Consider the following 17,184-nt stretch of genomic DNA (forward strand, 5'->3'; position numbering starts at 1 on the left):
ATGCAAATTCTATGTTTTAGTGGTAAAGATGACAATTGAGCTGAAACACCAAACTCAATTTTTTTTACAAATTTCTTGTGAAGAATAAATAAATCTGATAATGCTGAAAGTATTTCATTATATGATGTAAAAAACCCATTAATTTTTTTCATCTCAATAGCAAAATAAACAATTTTTAGTTGAAACTTCACAGGTCCTTTTGGTCAAAGTAAAAGCCTTTTAACTACAAACCATATTAAAACTTAAATAACACATTTTCAAGGTCTTCAGTGATGATAGTAAATCAGTAAAAATTACCACCATCTGAAGGTTTTATTAAACATAATTAAATATATGAAATAGCTGCATTTCTGGTGAATTCCATGACCCTTTGACAATGAAAATTAACAGCATTATTTTTTGTAAGGAAAAGTCTATCTATCACCTCAGGAGTACTTCAGGTTAGAAATATTTGGGTGTAGCTAAAATCCTGAGCTCTTGGAATTTGGAAACATCAGGAAGAGATGACTATAGGTGAGGTAGCAAAGCAGGGCTAACTCTAGCCAAATTCTTGATGAAGAAAATCCACAGAGACTCGAAAACTGGAATAATGAAATGCACAGACATCCATAAACATTACAATGTTTAACTGTTTTACTTTACTTTCAAAAATATAACTGAACTAAAAAAAATTTACATTTTCACAGTGAAAGCAAATATTTTAATTTACTATTGACACAGGGCTAATGACACTTTTTCCACTATCTGTGCTCAGTATTTCTGGGAGCCTAAGTGATATGACCTGCTTCAAAAAAAATTTGGACTGAAAGCTATTTGGCAATATCCTTTGACCTGGACAGGAAATACCATTAAATCAACTGTGTGCAGTTTAAACACAGCCAAACCATCTTCCTTTTCTTTTATAGTGATAAACACGTAAAATGCGCTTGAAAATTAAGACAAAACTATGACTCCAACATCCAATATATTTTTAAATTCCAGAATTAAGTAACTAGGTTTACAGTGAATATGTCTTCATGAACACATTCACAAAAATAATGTTTTCTTCTTTTATATGGACATATTGAAACCACCTAGAACAGTTAAGCAAATTTCTGAATTACTGTGCAGACACAGTTTAAATAGGCAGTTGTTGGATATGATATTCTAACATGACCAAAGCAACTGGGTAACAAAGGTAGGGACCCCCACCACAAGCTACAGCCTGAAGCAATGTCAGTAAAAAATACATTTCTCTTTTTGGGTGGAGGGTGATCAAGCCTTACATTTATAACCAAAGCCCTAATCGAGATTTGGCCATGCTACTGCAATGCTCTGATTTCTCAGCTGCAGTCAGATGAATGATTACAGATTTTCTGTATCTATAAAAGGTTACTTGTTAACTTTTCACAATTTAACCCAAAATATTCTCTTTTCTTGCCATCTCTCCTGAAAAAATAATCTGACAAGAACAGCTGTCTCAATTGTCACTGCACAAAATGAGAAGACATGCCAAAACATCAAGCTAAAGAAAAAATGGCCCAGATCAAACCAAATGCAAGTTTTTTGCATCCAAAATCCCTCCATATTCTGTAACAGAGATTTGATTTATGACTACTGTGTGGAAAAACTCAGGCTAACTCCCCTAGTTAGATTTTTTTTTAACATTTCTTACTGTATAGGGGGGGTTTAAATGGACTGAAAATCAATACACTGGTTTGTTGTTTTAAAATGTAACTTCATTGGAGACAAATATGGTGAAATATCACCATATTCTTGAAATTACAACACTGACTATAAACTGGCTTTCCTGTAATGTCAGCTCACAGCTATTGTGCACAGATAGCAACTTTTCGGCACAGGCACTATGTAAACATCTCTTTATGTACGTCCAACACTATTTTTTTACTCACCATCTTGCTGCTTCAACAGCCCTTGCTGGATGTATCGAATATACGTAAAGAAGTTACACACAGAAGTGATCTAAACTCATATAAAAATAATGGTGGTTAATATAATTTTGTATAAAGGTATGGGAAAAAAACAGTAAATAACTACCAGACAAAATTAAATCTCAGTAAATCTACTTACCCTGTAACGACAGAAAGGAGAAATGTAGTAATAACTGCTTGAATCTCCTAATTTGATTCTATGCTTGCATGACTTACTTTGTCCACTGAGAGCACATTTCCTACAAATATAAAGGTCACATGATTCAATAAACAAATCTGACATTAATGTCTAAACAACTGCATGTGTTTATGGCATTAATGTAACTGTTTCATACTGGCACAGATAGATGAGTATCTACCTTCATTTTAAAAGCTGCAATTATTACATTATGTTGTCAATTATTTTAGTTCCACAAGGCCTAATTCAATTTCAATACTGGTGCGTTATAATGCTTTTTTTGAATTCTAAAACTTCCTTCAGGTCTGGGAATGCACTTTCATATTCACTAATTTAAGCCAGCTTGACAACTCTGGCACAGTGGGACTTCTTTAATTAACTCTTGATATGTCAAATAAACATTTTTTTAATTATTAGTTGATGCCAACATTTAAACAGATTTTTTTAAAGTTCTGCTTGATATTGTATTTCATTATAAAAAAAATATCAGCACCACAGAAGAGCAGTCAATTCTTTGAAGCTTCTCTTAGATGCATTTTAAATCCAGCTTTGCATTTATGCCCAAATTGAAATCGTATTTTACATTCAGAGTATAAAATCTTTTGGGACAAAGGAAAATGGGCTGTCTGGCAATAATTCTTTTCGTTACCATTACAAAAAGTGAGAGTAAAATAATCAAATTTACTTCTGGTGTATCGCAACTATGCAGTATTCAGGAAAAGTCGTTAGTCACCACAAATTGTTCCCAAAAAAAAAAAAAAAAAATTTAGGAAAACAATGAATTTTTAAAGATGAGAAGAATTTGATTTATTCAGAATGTCTGTATTACAGCATCTCAGATGAATTGAGTTGTCATGGCAACCACTGTTTCATTAATTTTAAAAGCTGCTGGTTCTTTCTCCCATTTCTACCTCATGAAATTAGGGAGTCTAAGAACAATTTGCTTTTCAAAAGTGAAACAAAAATTACTAAGCTTCTGTGTTCTGAACAGTGGCTCATGGGCCCTTTTAAATTGACTGCAGCTGGTCCACAGAACCATGTAAAACAGGAGAAATTTGAACAGTGTATATGATTTTCCATGGCAATTTATGACAACTGACAGTAGTTCATTGATACAAGAAATCCTATACTAGCTGAAGCAAGCTGGATCACAGTTTCAGTCTAGCTTTTGTCAGAAGACAAACCTTCAATGCTAGGATAATAAAACCCCTTTTTCCTTCTGGTTACATAATTGCCTTCTCTATGTTGTCTTCCATCACACCAGTTAAATGCTGAGGGTGTCTGCCAGTGACTCAGTTTCACGCTGTATGGCACATGCAGCTCAGCGCTTTGTTCCCCATAGGGACAATTATTTGAATCTTCTGGGGAAACCCAGCTGTCTTTTGTTAAGGCAGCACTTATTGCACACCATCACAGGCACCATTCAGGAAATTCTGTATATTAAGAACCCTTCTGCACTACCACCACAGCTCTCTGTCCTCCGCTCCTTACTGTGCTATTCGGGCAGTTAACCACTATTTTATGCATCTGTTCCCCCACACAAATGCACAACAAAATGACTTCTTTAAAAACATTACTCTAGCTTTTGTTATCATTTATTTTCAGTTTATCTGTATTATGTTACCCATTTAAGAAGACAGTTTCAATTAAAAAAGTGTTTTGCACCGTATGAAAATAAAAACCTGCAACTGCTACACCAATTCAGGGAAAACTGGAACACCTGTTTCCCATTCAGTGCCAGTAATAATATATAAGGCAAAGCACAACTGCTGTTAAATTACACTTAAATACTGCGTATTTCTTACCTATTACTTATCTACAAGTTTTTGTTGGTACAGAAGAGTTGGAAAAGGGAGAAAAGAATTTTCCTAACCTTTTGATACACCTAAAATAACTAAATTACAAATTGTGCATTGTCATCTCAAAACACTAATCTCTATCTTGCAAATATTTAAGGATTTTGTAAGCTCTGATTTGAAAGTTATCCTACACTGGAGAAAGCAGGTTAAAAATCTCCAGAAATTTCTGAATAATGAAATTGAATCTCGTGTCTGGTTAAGTATTTCATCACATCAAGATGTAGTGAAGTTGCTTGAACCACAATGACTTTAAATCCATTTGCCAATTGTTCTTTAATGACACATTACTTGTTTCAGTAGTTTCTGACTGTCCAGATTCTCTACTGCTTTCATGGAACATAGCTTACAGTGGCAAATCTTGGATAGGAATTCACTACCACTTGAGTAGCTCCAAAACTAGTGTGGGCCCTTCTGATGAGAGGCTGCTACAGCTCTAAAAGTGTGTGTTCTAGTGACAGGAGAAGTTGAAGAATATTTGAATGCTTGAACTTTGTAGGCTAGAAAGGATCAAAGACTAAGTCATAAAACACAATTTTCATTTTACACACCTTCTTTAAAGAGAAAGAATTTTGAGATGTGTTAATTGTAGTTTCTCTTCCACTCAACAGAGAATAAAAAGGATTAAAAAGCAATGGCAGTGAGAAAGAAAAAAATCTTAAGAGTCAGACGAAAACATTTCAATTGAAGTTTTCTATTGTAAAACTGAGCTCTCTCGAATCAAATATTATAGAGTAAATTGTCAACTTGTCCAAAATACCTCCAACAGAAAAGACAAGTCTTTCTCAAGATTTGGAAGGCTCCAGATTAATCTCGAAACTGACCTTCCTTTCTTACTCTGACATACACTAAGGCATCCTACAATCCCTTTCCTTCTCCACATCATCAAAGCTCCAGTGCCTCAGGCAAGTCCCTCCCACCTCACTTCAGTGTTTCTATCAGTACCTGACAAGTCTTGTTTCACATTCCTCTAGGATCACTCCACAACCTCTAAATAAATTTCCTGTCATTCAAGCATACTTCCTACTTTACGTTCAAACTCTTATTCATCTTCATTCCCACTTACATTCCTCCTGCTCAAATTCAGAGAATTAACACTCTCTATTTCTCCAATACCTCAGCTACCTTTGTCAGCATTTTACGTAGGTCCTAAATTTTTTATGCCACAAGTACTCCAGATTTCGGAAACCCAGCCTGTACTATTTCAATACCTATTTTTTTCATGATGCTTTCCAGCTGAGAGGCTCTAGTTCAAAAGCTTCTGTTTTAAATATCAGAATGGTCTTCTCCAAAGAGGTGAAGGTTACTTTCGGGGTCAATGCATCAAAAGTCAAGCAAACAGCTCTCCCCAAAAGGCAAGGTTTGTTCTTAGGTTTTTTTTGAAGTTTCATTTATGAGTTGCTTACTTTCCCATCAAATTTGTAACAACAATCTTGAAGTCTTAGATTTTAGGAAATTAAGACAGACAAATTTTACTGAGGTAAACAGTTGATAGCAATTTTCTCAAGCCAAGAGATCTCAAATGAATCAAGATTATCCCCTTGTGTTAGCTCAACATACTTTGGTCCCCCACATTCAACTGCAGAAGCTTTCACAAATCGAACAGGTTGCAAGCCAACAGGTTCAATGCTCAGAGTGTTGTTTTCAACAGCTTCCAGAACAGCTGAGGCCAACTGCAAGAGAAATTTAGAAAGCAGTTAAAAACAGCTCTGCTTCATCCATTGCCTCAAAGCAGGGACATATTTCTTCTTCTAAGAAGCTAAGAACACCCACCCAACAAAACCAAACCAAACAAAACAAAACCCAACCCACCAAACAAAAATTCTATTCCAAATAAGATTTCACTTTCATCATGAGCAAGAGGTCCCATTTCCAAGCTCCTGTTTAAATTCTGCCCTCCAAATAACCCTGCCTTCCCTGAGGCAAGCTAACTTCCTTTACAGCCAGGAATGTAGTCAAGCATGTTTAAAATACTAACTGTATTTTCAGCCTTTCCTCATACACCCAAATAGCACATGTATTTGTACAGGCTGTGTTCTTGCCAGAGACTGAATATGGCACAAACTTTATTTTAAAAAATTGGTCTAATTTTATTGCGTGCTATGAAAAACACAAAATTATGCTGCATCCATCCTTATCTTGAATAAAACAAGTAAACGTTATGTCACTGTTTTTCAGCTAAGGATAGCTCTAGCAAGGCGTTCAAACAAGTTAAGATTGAACAATATATAGAAAAGCCAGTTGCAACTTCCGAACACTAGTCACTTAAAGTGCAGCTTTGCTCATGTTTTTTACATTCACTCTTTATAAACAATCATAAGACACTGGAAATGTGACCTTTTTGCTTGATTGGACTGAACACTTGCCCAAGACCACTGTTTCAAGTAACAGCCATTACTTGATTTAAAAAAAGGTGCAACTTATGTTACTATTGAAATAATTTTGTGCCAAGGTTCCTTCCTACTAAGTAATAAAGATATTTTTTCTACTGTACTTTAATTAAGAACAGAATGTTACTATTGAAGTAGTTAAAATGAAATACTCTCTCTGACATCTCCCAAAAGAAAAACACTACACATACACACAAGAGGCTACTGAGAGTTAATGTAATACTTCAATCATTCACATAACTGCATTTTCAATTATTCAAAAACATAACACGTGTGTAAATTATTGTTTGGCTTAACTGCACACTAGCCTATCAATAGCCAAGTGAGAAGTTGGTCACTACACACAGCATCTGGAAACAATAAATCGTGTAACTGACAAGTGCTAGAACCCTCACTCTTCCCTTAAGAGGCAATACACATCTACAGTAATTATATTACCAGTGAAGATCAAAATCCAAAATTAAGTTGCTGCAAAAGACAACAGGATGGCCTACTTATATATACTGCAGAAGCAATTTAATTCCCATAGTAACCAAGCAAACTTTTTAGTGGGAGAGATTCATATGATGCTGTACACCAACCATAACAAACTGGTGTACAATTAACTAGAAGACTGCACGTGCTTATGGCCAGAAAGTAACAGTAGATGAAAAGCATGGGTAAAGAACATAACACCTCCTGAAAACGACAGATAAACATTATGAAGAAAACGTAGGATTTTCTATGTGAGGTGTTTAACTTTATTGGGAAAGAGTATTAATACTTAAGAGACTTTAAAATTTCTTATCATTTTTTAATAAAAATCTAAGAATAGGCTCCCTTTTCCCTACTGACTGATACTACAACTACAACCTGTAAATGCTGCTTAAGAACAAAAACTAAGTAAATCAGTTGGATCTGTAATCAGTTCCATGTTATTCCCAGGATAGGTAAAACTCCAGTCTTTCCTCTGTATGGGAGAATGTGTAGGAATAACACAAGGGAAAAAGTCTCAGTTTGATTCCTCTAAAACCATATTTACAAACTGCCCCTGTTGAATCTAAATCTCAAAGTCTAATTCTTGTAACTCAAACCTCTCTTCAAGAAAAGGCCCAGACTGTGCTTGCAGTCTGCTTTGACTGATACGAGAGAAAATCAGTCCATAAAATTAAATATATTGGTCTCTACTGCCCCCTATATAAACAAGAGACAGAACATGACTTTTACACTGTATTTGAAGTATCAGGAAGAAAACTTCCATCCCTCCCTACAAACATCAGACAGACAGGAGTAACATTTGAAGAAGTAGATCTAAAAAGGCCGTATCTGGAAGAGCACTAATGGAATAGTGAAGAAAAAAAAAGGTCATTTCAATGCTCCAGACCAAACTTTAGGACTTCACTGTAAATTGTCACACACCAATGAAACAAAAATGGTTAGACTTCATATTGAAAACAATATAGTAGTCTTTTGGCTCCATGTAACATATTCAAGGGGAAGACGTCAGTGACCACATTAAGACCATTTCCATTACCTCACTTTTGGAGAAGGTTAAACATGGAAAAATATCTTCCCGATAAATTTTGTCCAAGAAAGGACATGTTCTGTCCATAGTAGGCTCATCCTTCCAAGACCTGAAGTCATTGTACAGAGACAAGTCAGCCTAGAACACACAAAGATTCAATATTTTAGTAATGTAATTATCACACTAGTGTCTACCATTTGCAAATATCCACAGGTAAATAATAAGCATTAAAATGCTTTCTATTGTAATGTGAAAGAATGCTATTACGGTTCAGCTATGAATACTTTCTTAAATCCACTTTCCTAAGCCTGTAAATTCAAGCAAATCAAAACATACAATTTTCGGTACACAGAGATCATGCATCTACCGGTTACCACTACACCAGGGACAAGTTAATTACTTTTCCCCCATTTCCCAAGCTTACAGATAGCTTTGAAAAACTTATAAGAGCCAGAAAACAGTTTCCATCTTCATGGATCTTCATTACAGTATTTCAGTCCGCCTCTATTTATATGAGTTAAGAAAAGCAGAGAAATTCAAAGAAAACAACTGCAGTCCTAGACATTTTACACGTTCATGCTGCATCTGACCCAAAAATGCTGCTATCCAAACACAAAAAGAAAATAGACTAACACACTGAATACACTAAGAAAACAGGAAGTCAATGTACAATTCAATTAAAAGTACACTGTTATTCTTCATTTTTCACCTTTATGCCAAAACCCTCTCCTATACCTCCCTACAACAGAAAGGCAAAGATGCTCACTGGGAATGATTTATAAGCCCCACAGCTCCTCTAGTCAAAGAGGAAACGCTAAAATTACCTACTAAATCATGCTAGGATGAACTGTGTTCTGTGTTAGGAAAAGATAATTGTACCTGCTTTGGAAACACCTTGTTTTGTCATCTCCATGCTGAGATCAGTTAGCAGCAGAATGGCACCCACCCAGAGTGGTGGTCCAGAGATGGATACTAGGTTGCTATTAAAAATACATTTCCATTATGGGGCAGCCTGTCCCACGGGCTTGCTACCCACTAACAGCCAGAGCACACGGAGGTGTTCCCAGAGCACATTGTCTGCTTTAGGGTTACTTGAGAAAGATCTCACTCATGGGCTCCAACACTGCTGCAGGAGTCGGGGTGAGTGCTTCTGACATATACTCCTAATCCAACATATAAACCTAACTCCAATCCCAAAGGGATATGCAACACCATCCTGCTCCCCACAACACGATCCTCAGACTGGTTTTGACATTCTGCTTCAGCACCTTTTCCCCTGTTTAAATGCCCTTCTTGAACTACAGCAGACCTATACTCCTAAAACTCCAGAAAGGATGTACACTGCAGTAGAAACATAAGCCAGGATGTGAATTTATAATTTTGTACAATTAAAAACAAATAATACAGATAAGATAATGAAATGGGGAAATAGCATATACTAAAAATTGATTTTTTTAATACTATTTAAAAGATCAGTATGCTGCTTTGAACCAACTTCAGTCTCTTTTTCATTTCCCAGGCATTACGCCTTCTCTGAATTCTCAGCACTTTGCCATTCTTCTACATGTATGCTTTGGGGGGCTTCTTTCATCACTTTCAGGGGTTTTTGGTTAAACTTTATTATTTTTCTTTTTTTCCTTGAAAAGTAACCTACAAAAATTAGACTGGAAAATTTGTTTTTTGTTAGAGCCACTTGCACTATGCTCAGGTACAATCAGGAACAACTACCTTAATTAAGCTAATCTGTAAGTGTTCTGGTTGCTAAGCCACCAACTTCATTGTGCAAATGGAATTCAATAGGTGTAACTTGCTTCCTAAGGGAACATTTCCCATAACTTAAAACCCACCTCAGGTCTGGCTTTAAAATTAATACAATCAAGAGATACCAGCAGAAAAACATCAATTTTTGATTTGTAGTCTAGAATTCTAAAAATTAAGATGCATTTCTTATTAACTTGGTTATTTTCCAGATTTACTCAATTTTACCCAAACCTACAGTTTATAAAGAAGCTGCCTTGAAAAAAACTGTTCAGTGACCATAGCTTGATGTTCTTCGTTTTCAATCTACAATGCATGATACACGTGTATCTCCTCCCTGCCTTTACTTATCCTTTCACTAGATACCAGTTTCGATTATCTGAAATTAAATATACAATCAAATGTAATAATAATTCCAGTTAAATTTTTTTTTATGCTTTCATTACAGTAAATATGACATCAGCAAAATAGCTCTTTGAACAACACTGATGCATTTATCAACACTTCTGGTGAGATCCCCTTCTTGAGGGGATGCTACCTGTCTGCTTAAGATCCGGCTTATCTCAATCTTTTTAATGTCCAAATTCATTAGACATGTCTATTTATCATAAAGGTTATTACCACATGCTAGGAAGTATTTCTCTGGGATGTTGGCACCTTTCTAGCTCCACTGCAATTTAGGGTGGACAGCCAGCCACTCTTGACTCTGTCTACATTCCACAAAGAAATCTGAGAGCTGACCTCTTTACACCCAGCTCCATCCCAAAACACAAAGCTCTAGACTCTGCAAAAGGGTTCAAAGCTATTGGCTCAGGGCCAACACACAGCCCTGAGCAAAGGTACTCTTGACCCCCTTTTGAAGTCAAGTCACTCAGAATCAAAAGAATGAGATTCAAAGAGTAACAACTCAGTGGCAAGAACAACTAGCAAGAAGGAGACAGAACTAGGGTTTCAGACCCAAGCTCCCAGAAATGCAAAAAAATTTACCTTAGAGCAGCTATAAATAAAACCAGTAAATAAAGCACTGGATAACAGGAGCAGATGGGAAGGTATGCCTCCCCTGCTTAAAACAATGTCCTACCTACCATGCCAAAGGCACTCTTGCTTTTTTCACTCCATTCTACATGCCATTAAATACCCCTGCTCAGAAGAGAAATAAGAATACTCAAGTCCCAGTGGGTGGAAAACCCATGTGTTTCTTAGTGATTCCCTAGGCTGTCACTGGAAGAAAAAGTCACCAGTTTGAGCAGTCCTGAGCAGCCTCAAAGTGTCTCCTTATGCAGCCAACAAGAAGGAGAATGAACTGAAGAAAGTGTCAGGCAGACTGGCTCTTCTGCAGCATGTCCTCCATGATCACCACGTTCTCTCCATGAGAAACTGAGGTAAAACGTATTTCTCCCATCTCTCACTCTTGCACAACACTTAGAGAATTCATTGAGTCATGACCTCGGTCAGATGCTTACAAAGTAACCAGATTCCATCCCAGTTCTCCTGTTTGCTGAAGGGCAACAAGGATTCAGTTTTAGTAAGGAAAATATCCTGGATACCACTGAAAGTGGGCAAGCAGGTTATAAGTCATCTGATTTTTTTTTTAAGTTCGAGTATGAAACACAAACTGGAAGATGCCTTAATTTTCTAAGTTTATAGTAAAATGGTGTCTAGTACAAATGCAGTTAATGATGACTGGAAAAATAAAGTATAAAGATCCAGTCAGCATATTACCCCTCTGACAATAGTCAGTAGCCACAGAGCTGGCTGAAGAGACATCTGAGAGAAAAGACAGTGATGTGTATTCTTCTACAGACTCAAAACTTCTAGCAGTCTGTAGCTAAAAAAGCTTTCTAAGCCAAATATCCTATCTTCTATACACCTTGACAGGCTTTTCTTTTGTCACTTTGCATGACTTTATTTTGAACATATTTTTAATCTTGCTTCCTCATGACAATGTTTCATTATGTACTGACTAAAAATTATTTTCCTTTTAACTTCCAGAGTTTTCATTAATTCATTAATAATTGTTCATCACTCATCTTCCCCATGTCACCTGAGATTGCAGAGATTTTTCTTCTACCTCAAGTTATCTCTCTACACAGAAATCTTTCCATTAGGTTTGACCATATATGTCACACTTCCTTATATTTTCACAACTTCCTTTCTGAGAGGAATATATCATAGCTGCGTGTACAGAAACAAACTTTTACTACATGTTCCTACAATATAATACTTTTTATTTAGTATTTATTCCTTTCCTAAGGACTTCTAAGTCTCTGTAGATCTTTGACCATCACTGAACACTGAGATGGGGTTTCAGACAGTGATCAACAAGGACGCTATCTTTTTTTCCAGTACAATGTAGCTCTTTCCAAATTCACAACTGCAAGCTTGCTAGTTGCATTTTTTTCCTAGATGCCTCGTTTCTCATTTACTGATTTTTGGATTTCATCTGCTGTTCTACTAACCACCCAGTAAAATAAGCTCCTTCTCAACTCTTTGGTCAATTTTTACTACTACCATTCCAAGGACTCAAGTACCAAGCTCTCACCTTATTATTTCCCCATTTTCAGTTATACCAGTAGATTTAAAAAACAAGCAAACAAACCAACCAAAAAAACAAACAAACAAACCCTAAACCATACCAAAAAAACACCCACACAGGCCCCAGGATTCTAGCGACTCTTTACCTGTTCTCTAATAAATTACTGATTTCATCTTTTCCCTGGCCTCTTTCACCCACTACCGATCTATAACATTACTCTTCCTCTTTTCTATGGCAGTTCATACAATGCTTATGAAAGTCCATGAACTTTCAGTGACAGACTTCATAAAAAAGCCACCAGGACATATCATCCAGTTATATTGTTTGGGGTTTTTTAATTACCATGTGCAATTCCAATATATGAAAACTTATCTTCCCTTAATGACTTAAAAGTAAACAAGACTTGGAAAAAACACCTCCTTATTGGTATGTAAAGGAAGCTCTTTCATTAATGAAAAACGTCTCTAAGATTGTAAACATTAAATGAAGATTAATATATATCATATTTATTGTAAAACAAAACAATAAAGCCAATTTATCAGCAAAAGAGAACAATCCTTGTACGTTACCTCTTTACAGTCTTTCACAATTGGCTGCACCATGGTAAGGTCCTGATGACTGCCGCCCATAGCACTGCTTGTACTCTTGTTTCTTGCATGGCCCTTCTTAAAAGGAGTTTTTCCACCAGACTGGAACTCCTTCGTTGGAGATGTTGGTGAAGTAGACAGTACTAGTGTTTTCAATGCTGCTACTTCAGCCTGGAGGACATCAATCTTCACGGGGCAGGGGGAATAAAGTCATTAACAAACAAAAATATACTCATTTATAAATATGTTAAATCAATTAACATCATCTCTGGCTATCTTGGTGCAAATCAAAACTTCATCTTCCAACAGTACTAACACATAGATGCCTGTGCAATTGCATATTGTAGTAACATCGGCTTCCTATGCACCTTGCTGGCTGACATGACACAAACACCGTGTCCATGGGTGTTTGCTAAGAATATGTCAAGCAACACAAAACAACCGAGTATATATTCTAAAAATGTATACAGGTAATGCTCTATCTTTATGATTCACATTTCAGATTTAAAACCATGTGAAAAGACAAAACAAGCTGGGAAAAACTCACCTTTCCTTGTGCTTCTTTTAACTGTTTTTCTGCTGCAGCTTGTTTGACATTTGCTTCTTTAACCATTTTGTGTGCTTCCTATAAAAGATGTTTAGCTAGTGTAAATGCTTTACACAAATTTACAAAAAACCCAACAACTAATGGCATACTTTTGCTTCATGAAGACTACTTGTGAATATTAAGTTGTGCAATAGTCTGAAATGAAATAGCTACATTAAAAAAAAATCCCTACAAATCTATCATTTTGATTCATCACTGGCACCTACAGTTCTCCTTGGTTCTGAGCCCAGATTCAGCAACTCCACCCACCCCCCTCCAGCAGGAACAATACCTGTCAGGAACACCAGGCTCCAGTCACGCTTTGGTGGCTGACAAGTTCCTTGACCCCCAAGAGAAAGACTCAGCCAGTAGCAACAAAAGCAACATAGGCACAGTAGCACATTCAAAAGAACGTCTCCCTTCTTGTAGCCAGAACAACCAGTTTTAGACAACTGTAAATTTCTGCACAAAGGAAACCAGTCAAACAACTACGAAGTCTAAATTCTCGTCATCAATAAAAGAGACAAAACAACAGCATAAAAACAGTTCATCATTTAATAAACATTTCTTAAGTAGAATGGAAAAAGCACTAATAAAACAATCCAAGTAAAGAAACAAGGCTAAACCAATAAAGAAGGAAGCATAAAAGGACTGAGGGTTTTTCAAACATCCTTTTACGTCATACCTCTAAGCCTGTTGTCTGTAAAATGTATTTGTTTAGGCTCTGATCCAGCAATTTGCACCTACTATCAAATTCCTGTTCTCACATGGTACTTACTGAAGGCAACAAAAATTGAAATATCAGAGCCATCAACCAAATTACTTGGGATAGGATCCTTTTCATATCTGTAAAGCGCCTAGCACATCTGGACACTATATAAATAAAACAAAAAAGTTCATACATCTTCATACCAAAAGATCTGGCTCCCACTGGCATACAAACACAGCTGTATAATATGGGGCTGTAAAATTCTAGTAAGTAACAAGACACATGCAGGAATGGGAACATACACATTTATACAATGTGTACAAATACATTTAACATTGACCATGCAGTTTCCGCTTAGTGATGCACCTTTGAAAGCAAAGCATGTTACTGTGCTATTACAGTGTAATAATGTAATATATGCACCCAGCTGTGCAAAACAAGTCTCAGTCCTCCATTGGGATGCAACAACCTAGCAAGACCTAGCATATCCATTTATATGGCTGCTGAAATTAGTGGGATTCAAAATTAAACATGAATTCAAGGGCTGCAGATCCCAGTGCAAAACATCAATAAACCTCACCACTATGTCTTGTTAGAGCCTCTCAGTGAAATCAAATCACAAAAGAAAACTTGGGTAACATGCCTATAACAGTCTGGAGAATTCAAACTCAAACTGTTATTACTAATAAACTGTATTTCAAACATATTTTTAACAAATTGACACACTGTTCTAAGCAATGCAATGTCATAAATATAAAATTTCACTGATAATTTTCTTTTTATTCCTCCACAGTTAAAATACCTACCCGACATTTTCCTCCCCCTAGCATACACAAGTATTTATGCTACAAAATACCCTTCCACTCTTCTCTTTTATTTTTTTTACACAAAGGAACTGCTCAATATTTTAAGTAACCTTGCCCTACCAGGATGTAGTTTGTAATTTGATTTTGAATGTCAGTATTTTCAAATGTTTAACAGCACTTTTATACAACTTCACAGGTTTAAACACTGCTTCTAAAACATACCTAATATTGTATCCTTAAGCGTATGCTGAAAGCCTATACTTTATGATTTAGTAAATGTATAAATCACCCATGGATTATGAAATTTATTCTGACAGTTAAAGACACCACAATTTAGGTCCAAAGCATTCCTCTATATATTCCTAAGATAAAATGAGAACTGATCCTACTTCAAGTTACAGATTTAGCATTTTTTTTTTCCGTGTAATACAATCTCACAATCTTTGCTGATACTACTGCCTTTTCCTCAAATGCAATGGTCCCACTTAAAGTTCAGGCCTCTCACTTAGTAACCAGGTTTCACTCCGGTGCATCACTCAGCACTAATGTTTCTTTTGAAGTCTGTGGGTGAAGCATGCTGCCAGACCCAAAATTCAGAAGCTGAAAGCATGGTTAAGTTATGTACTTGCTACCTCCATTCATCTGGAACTACGTTATTTTTTTATTTAGTCACCATGGCAACCCCAAATTTAGCTCTTATCTAGATAGCCTTGTTGTCAGACAGAGAAGCTGTCTCAAAATAGTTATGCCAAAAAATAAGCTGATATATTTTCCTTATTTTCTTCATTTTGTGTCTAGGCAGATTGACAAGCTCAATAAGGTATCTCGCATCTAAGTGAAAAGTCTGCTGCTTTCTGTTAAGCCTCTACTTCAACACACCCAAGTCTTCAGGACACAAATCCCTTTATATGCCTATTGCACAAAAATTCAGCATACAATATACTGGTTCTACATAAAACATCTGGCTCAGCTTCCCTTAAGTATATCACATCGAAGACTCCAACAAACCTCAAACAGACTAGCTGTAAGTTCTTCCAATTCCTGTCCAAGTTGATCTCGCACTTTAGAAAGCCTTTCACATTCTTCATCTTTTAACTTCAGCTCCTATGGAAAATTGAAAGTTATTTATTCTGACTTAGAGTAGTAACTTGGCCTTTTAAAGCTAATACCACAAGAGAGGGGGGACAAAAAATAAAAGCAAATAATCAGAGGAGCATAAAACCTTTGCTAAACAAAGCCTTTCAAAATAGTCATCTTAACACTAAAAAAAATTAAATTAATGCTATGCATATATAGCTGTTTCTTCCTGCTGTACAGAATAATACCAGCCCAATCTAATGTATACCTAAGCTAAACACGAACATTTCCAAAATACCCAGAAGTAAAAAAACCTTTTTTTTCCTGGAAGTATAAAAGGCTGTATTCAGATAAAATATAGATCAAATTAATTACTGGGGCAGACAGAACACCAGTTCATCTACCCATTCCTTAAAATATACTTTAAGTAATCCTTTTTAAAAAATAAAAAAATTAATTTAAAAAAATCAGAAAGCACTGTCTCAGGACAATCTGCAATTCTAAAATCTTAAAACATTATTTTACTGCAAATACTGTCTTCCAAATATCTCCTTACAATGTTTCCAAAATCATACTTTAATTATATCCTTGCCATTGTTTACGCAGATATATAAATAAAATTAAAGCAACTTAATGAAATTCCAAATGTTAGTGTCTATACCACTAAAATTTGAGTGAAGGTCTGACCATAATCATTTTTACAGTAAGATTTTAACACAGATTTGGCAGTAGAAGGGTTACATATGCCCAATCTCATCCGTACTGAGGACAAACTGGGGTACTTTGCAGAGAAGTAGAAAAAGGCTGATAAGAAATTTGAAAGAAAGTTCTTCTCCCCTTCTGCATCCATTAAACCCTGGAATCTCTTGCAGAAAGAGAACTATGTAGACAAAGTAAAAGAAAGAGAAGTAGCCAATTCTGACCTTCGAAACTTTTTTTGGCCCTAACTCCGTTCTCATCCCCATCCATCTCTTTTTCCCCTTCCCCCCACCAAGAAAGGCATTTCATTCCTGAAATGCAAGAGCCAAGACTATCACTAGTAAGTAAGACTTCAAATACAACCTAACAATGATTTGCTCTGAAAACCTCCACAAGCCAGTAAAAAATAGCTGCCTTCAGAAAACTGTGGGAGGCCAGTCACAAGAGAGTCACAAAAAAAGGCCCGAATGGAAGCTTCCCTTGTGTTTTTGGAAGGTGGTTAGTATTTCTTCCAAAGTCTTCATGATTCAAGTAATGTTGCATACAACAAAATGTTGGAAGCTGCAT

The 17,184-nt window shown here is 36.1% G+C and overlaps 1 protein-coding gene across 3 annotated transcripts in view; it reads right to left on the reverse strand.

Moving 5' to 3' along the window:
* Positions 1 to 17,184, reverse strand: part of LOC125324579 (RAB3A interacting protein) — a 33,109-nt gene that overhangs the window by 1,224 nt on the left and 14,701 nt on the right. For 2 of the 3 annotated variants that reach the window (XM_048300614.1, XM_048300613.1), the window contains exons 4-10: positions 15,850 to 15,945; positions 13,288 to 13,365; positions 12,723 to 12,926; positions 7,869 to 7,997; positions 5,526 to 5,638; positions 2,071 to 2,170; positions 1,893 to 1,962 (exon numbers count right to left, since the gene is read on the reverse strand). In XM_048300614.1, coding sequence (XP_048156571.1) covers positions 1,893 to 1,962; positions 2,071 to 2,170; positions 5,526 to 5,638; positions 7,869 to 7,997; positions 12,723 to 12,926; positions 13,288 to 13,365; positions 15,850 to 15,945 — 790 coding nt within the window. The remainder of the gene's footprint in view (positions 1 to 1,892; positions 1,963 to 2,070; positions 2,171 to 5,525; positions 5,639 to 7,868; positions 7,998 to 12,722; positions 12,927 to 13,287; positions 13,366 to 15,849; positions 15,946 to 17,184) is intronic. The other variant, XM_048300615.1, reaches the window with a different exon arrangement.

This window comes from Corvus hawaiiensis, chromosome 4 (genome assembly GCF_020740725.1).
Source record: "Corvus hawaiiensis isolate bCorHaw1 chromosome 4, bCorHaw1.pri.cur, whole genome shotgun sequence".
In the NCBI taxonomy this organism is placed as follows: Eukaryota; Metazoa; Chordata; class Aves; order Passeriformes; family Corvidae; genus Corvus; species Corvus hawaiiensis.